At 39.2% G+C, this 5,237-nt stretch overlaps 1 protein-coding gene across 1 annotated transcript in view; it reads right to left on the bottom strand.

The window, feature by feature from the left end:
• Window positions 1–5,237, bottom strand: part of TTBK2 (tau tubulin kinase 2) — a 224,272-nt gene that overhangs the window by 128,943 nt on the left and 90,092 nt on the right. The window contains exon 3 of the mRNA XM_007935269.2: window positions 4,130–4,203. Within this exon, the coding sequence (XP_007933460.1) occupies window positions 4,130–4,203 (74 nt within the window). The remainder of the gene's footprint in view (window positions 1–4,129; window positions 4,204–5,237) is intronic.

The raw sequence follows: 5,237 nt of genomic DNA, 5'->3' as shown, positions 1-5,237 counted from the left end.
AAAAAAAAAAAAAAAGAAAAGAAACAAGATGAATTGACACAGTGGCTGCAATGATGGGCTCAGGTATAGCAAGGATTGTAAGGATGGTGCAGGACCAGGCAGTGTTTCGTTCTGTTGTACACAGGGTCGCTATGAGTTGGAGTCAACTTGATAGCACCTAACAACAACAAGAAGTAATTTGAAAATTACAGGACTATCAGGAGACTTTCATACTTCCTATTTTCTTGTCTTAGTTAACTAGTGCTGCTGTAACAGAAATAGCACAAGTGGATAGGTATTCTCTCACAGTTCAGGAAGCTAGAAGTCCAAGTTCAGAGTGCCAGCTCTAGGAGAAGGCTTTCTCTGTCCCATGGACCTAGGAGGATCCCAGCGCAGGAGCCCTGAGTCCAAAGAACATGCTCTGCTCCTAGCTTCTCTTTATTAGTGGTAGTGGGTCCCCCTCTCTGCTCCCTTCTCTCTCCTTTTATCTCTTATAAAAAGTGTTACATCCCACACCCCAGGGAAACCCCTTTATATGGAATAATGGCTGTGATGGGACCAAGGGTATTGGTTCCTGATTTCCTCTCAGTATTACACTGAGTAAATCGGCTGTAAAACACCTTTTGAAAGTGTTAAAGAGCAACGATATGACCTTTAAGACTAAGGTGCGCTTAACCCAAGCCATGGTATTTTCAATTGCCTCATATCATGTGAAAGCTAGGCAATGAATAAAGAAGATGCAAGAAGAATTGATGCCTTTGAATTGTAGTATTAGTGAAGAATACTGAAAATACCATGGACTGCCAGAAAAATGAACAAATCTGTCCTAAAGAAGTGCAGCCAGAATGCTCCTTAGAAATGAGAATGGCCAGACTTTGTCTCACCTTCTTTGGTGATGTTGTCAGAAGGGATTAGTCCCTGGAGAAGGATATGCTTGGTAAAGTAGAAGATCAGTGAATAAAGAAAATTATTTCCTGAATCGATCACTTGATAAGGATTTAAAATAATGGACAACTCAATTACCAAAGTACCCAAAGCATCCAAATTGTGGTCTCTAAATACCATTTTCAATTTAAAGGAACCAAGGCTTAATGGAGAAATGGCTCATTCCAAGATCTGGAGCATGATATATATAGAATAAACCTGGCAAAAAGTGTTATACTAGAAAGAATACTAGAAAGAAAGAATGTTATCAAAGGCTGCTGCAGGCTAGTCCTGTCAAAATGACACATGACTAACTTCAAGGAAGTTCTACCAGCCAAGATGGGACAACCTGAACACAATCAACCAATCAATCAACCAATCAACCAATCAATGCATTGACTTAAAAGATACTATTTTTTAAAAAAGAACAAGAGTGCTCACTAGTCTCCTTTGGGAAATATTATGGAACCAACTCATTATTCTGAAAACTGGTAAGTAAAGGAATCAAGTATTAATCTTGCCTTTCCTTAGTTGAGGAAGTGCTTTTTAGAGAAGCTAATAAGTAAAGAAGAAATGATAGAATAGTGCAATTGTAATCCATATGGAAGTAACAGATCTAGGTAATAATTACTTATGGGTTGATAAAAGCATTAGGAGAAAAACTAACTTGGAACCCAAAAAGAAATGGATCAGGCTTCCAGTCCCTGAACCCACTAATCAGATCTCAACATCACTAAAACAGAGACAACTAGACACTGTCTCCTGGTATAATAAAATGGAAAGCACACAACCCATCTCTGAAGTATTCCTGCCAAATAAAACAAAAGGAGAATCTGATCAAGCCTCTTGATCTAATTATCCATTTACAGGAAATACAGAGGAAAGAATATGTTACCACCACAGAGCAGCAATCAGCAAAATCTGGAATATGAGAATTTCTACATGAGAAATTACTTCATTTTTTTCAATGACAATAAAAACAACAAAACTGTAAGAAAATAAAAGACTCTAGGGAATCTATAAAAATAGAGGCTTAAGAAGTACAGCTACCAAATACAGTGTGTGAACCCTGTCTGGAACCTGAAACAAACCAATTGTTAAAAAAGAGAGAGAGAGAGACATACAATAAGAAAATTATGGTTAATTTAAGAGGGGGAAAAAAGACTCCTAGTCTCTTTGAAATATGTATTGATATATTTACAAATAAAATATTCCTCAGGTTTACTTTAAAATAACCCAGGGGGGAGGGAAGGGAGGTGGAGAGGCTATAGCTGAAACAAGGTTGACCATATGTTGCTATTTATTGAAGCTAAAGCTGGGTGGTAAGCACCTAGGTGTTTATTATATGATTCTCTCTACTTTTGTGCAGGTTTAATATTTTCCATAGGAGCTCTGGTAGCATAGTGCCTAAGACACTTGACTGCTAACCAGAAGGATGGCAGTTCAAACCCACCAGCCACTCCTCAGAAGGAAGGTTGGACAATCTACTTCTGTAGTGATACCCCCTCGGAAACCCAAGGAGGGGTTGCTATGAGTCAGGGCCAACTCAACAGCACATAACAACAACACTGTCCACAATAATAAAAAGGAAAAAAGAAAATTCTGGGTGATTTTATGTTAAGCAATCTAGATCTACATCTGTACTGATTACAGAATCTTTTCTTTTTTGCCCCTTACAAAATATACTGCTAAAACATGGGCCCCATTCATCCTTTGGCTATGCTAAGGATGCCCATGTAAGCCCCAGTGGTGATAAAATAGTAGATGAGATCCAGACAAGGTCATGCTAGTAGACTTTAGAAAAGAAATGTGTACAACTTTTTGAACTCTAGAAGATACAATATATATATATATTTTCTTTTAAATTTTTTTTTAATTGTGATTTGGGTGAAAGTTTACAGAGCAAATTCACTTTCCATACAGCAGTTCACACACACGTTGTCTCATGACACGACTACAATTTATCCCAATGGAACAGCTTCCCTCCCAGTTCCTCCTGATAGGTACCTCTTCCCTGTTCATTCCTCCATGCACTCCTGCCCCCTGAATTGTCTCCCTGTGCATAAACAGCCCCCTTTTCTCCCATGATTGTTCTCTCCAAGAAGTGTATCTACCTCAGGTACATGTTCAACTCATATGCCTATCTTTGTCTGGCTTGAAGCCACAGGTATGGGTTCAATTCCAGACCTGAAGGGCAGCTAGGGAGCATAGTCTCAGTGGTTCTACCAGGCTCTATCAGACCAGCAAACCTGGTCCTCCCTCTCCCCGCCAAATGATTTTGAGTTTTGTTCCACACTGTTCTCCCACTCTATCCAGGATCTCCTACATAGATCCCCCTCCAAGTGGTTGACAGTGGTAGCCAGGCACCATCTAGTTCTTCTGGTCATAGTCATATAGGCTGAGGATCTCATGGTGTACCAGTCATGAGAACTGTGGTTTCCATGAATCTTTGGTTTTCTTCATTCTTCTTTGCTCTGGACAAGGAGAGACCAGTCATTGCATCTAGATGGCTGCTTGCAAGCTTTTAAGATCCCAGTCGCTACTTACCAAAGTAGGAGGTGGAACAATGTTTTGTGTAGTATTTTATGCCAACTGAGCTTGATGTCCCCTGTGACTATGGTCCTGAGCCCACAGGTTCAACTACTCAGTCCCTCTGGGTAGCTGGCTGTGACCAAGAAGTAACTACAACCCTGTCCCTTGTCAGCTCTACTATACCCCTGGGAATTCTTACAAAACATACAAATACACTTGTAAAACCATTGTCTGCCAACCCTATACATGGCCTTGTGTAAATTCCCTGTTGCACAGACATATCTAGTAGTTTAGCCTGTTCTCCCATCTATCCACCCGTATACCATGTTTGCCTTCACTGACAATGCAGTACTGTATGTGCAAAAGGGTTCAATCTTTGTTGTCTACATTTCCCATGTACCTTTCTCTGTCTTCGTCTTCCTCAGTCCCAACATACTGATCACCCACATTTGGTGCACTGCCCCTCTCTTCACCCAAATCAATACTTATCTCTACCTACAGAAGATACAATATTTTAAGATTCATTTTAATGATAGTTAGAATTTCTTCAACAGAGGTAGGGCTGGTTGTTCCTGTAAAAAAAAATTATTTTTTATTTTATTTTCTGTTGTTCTGGTAAATTTTTAAGGCAGATATTAATACTTGAATCACCATGAAGAAGAGGAAGTTAAGATACATTTTCAAGGTAACCTACCTGCAACTGCATGACCACATAGTTGAATCGATCATTCCTCCCACAGCCAATAAATCTACAAACATGGTCTTTCCCTGGATAAAAAAAAAAAAAGAAAGAAAGAAGAGTGGGAAAGATGATACTATTGAAAGCTGAAAAAAAGACCTCCTTGCTGATAACTGAAAAGTTTCAATTTGATTGAAACAAGCACTAACCATAATGATTAACTTGCTGTTTTCTTTTCCTTCCTCCTTCACCTTACTAAATAGAATACCTGACTTTTTCATGGACAGTGATTTCTTTAGGTTTGTTTTATGCTTATATTTTCTTTTGAGTATGACCTTATCCCATGGCCTGCTCAGCCAATAACCTGGTTTATGAAGCCAAGACAACCCTGGGAAAAGAGATGCCAAGTCTAGTGAAACCACGGTAAAGAGGAACAAAGACATTCCTGATGGTCCAAAAGATCCCCAACTCCCTATGAAAACCAAACTCACTCATGGTTCCGACTCACAGACACCCCTCCTTGGGTTTCCGAGATAGTATCACAAGTCCCTATATAACTATGTTTATCCCTTTGCACAGAGAGACAGATTTTGGAGAAGTAATTCTGTCTCCTTGGGTGTCAACACTCAATAAATCTTTTGCTTTTTCACTTCAACTTGTTGTGATTATTGGATCTCCTCACTACAGGTGTTAAGAATCTCTTTTTCCTGCAGCAATACAATGGTTGCTCTTCTGAAGAATCAGCAATTTATTTTTCTATATAGTATTTTATGATCGAATATTAATGGCCTGTCTTGACAACCTTAAGGATAGGAAATTTGAATTATTCAAAATTCTGCCCATCTCCTCCAGAAACTATGTTTCTTGCATAGTTGCCTGTTGAATGAATAAACAAATGAATAAATGAGTAAGGGAATAAATTAATGGTAACTTATTTATGCAGAAAAGGATTAAGAGGTCATTTCAGATCACCCTGCCCTGACACTATACATATGAAAACAATGAAAGAGCAATAAATAAGAACTATGTTGTTGTTGTTGTGTGCCGTCGAGTCGGACCCGACCCATAGCGACCCCTCCTTGGGTTTCCGAGGCAGTATCACTACGGAAGTAGATTGCCCCAT

The sequence above is a fragment of the Orycteropus afer genome, unplaced genomic scaffold (genome assembly GCF_000298275.1).
Source record: "Orycteropus afer afer isolate SDZICR_OR568_19922 unplaced genomic scaffold, OryAfe1.0 scaffold00026, whole genome shotgun sequence".
Lineage (NCBI taxonomy): Eukaryota > Metazoa > Chordata > Mammalia > Tubulidentata > Orycteropodidae > Orycteropus > Orycteropus afer.
The sequence above is the reverse complement of the archived record's forward strand: the minus strand, read 5'-3'. Positions and strand labels throughout refer to the sequence as shown.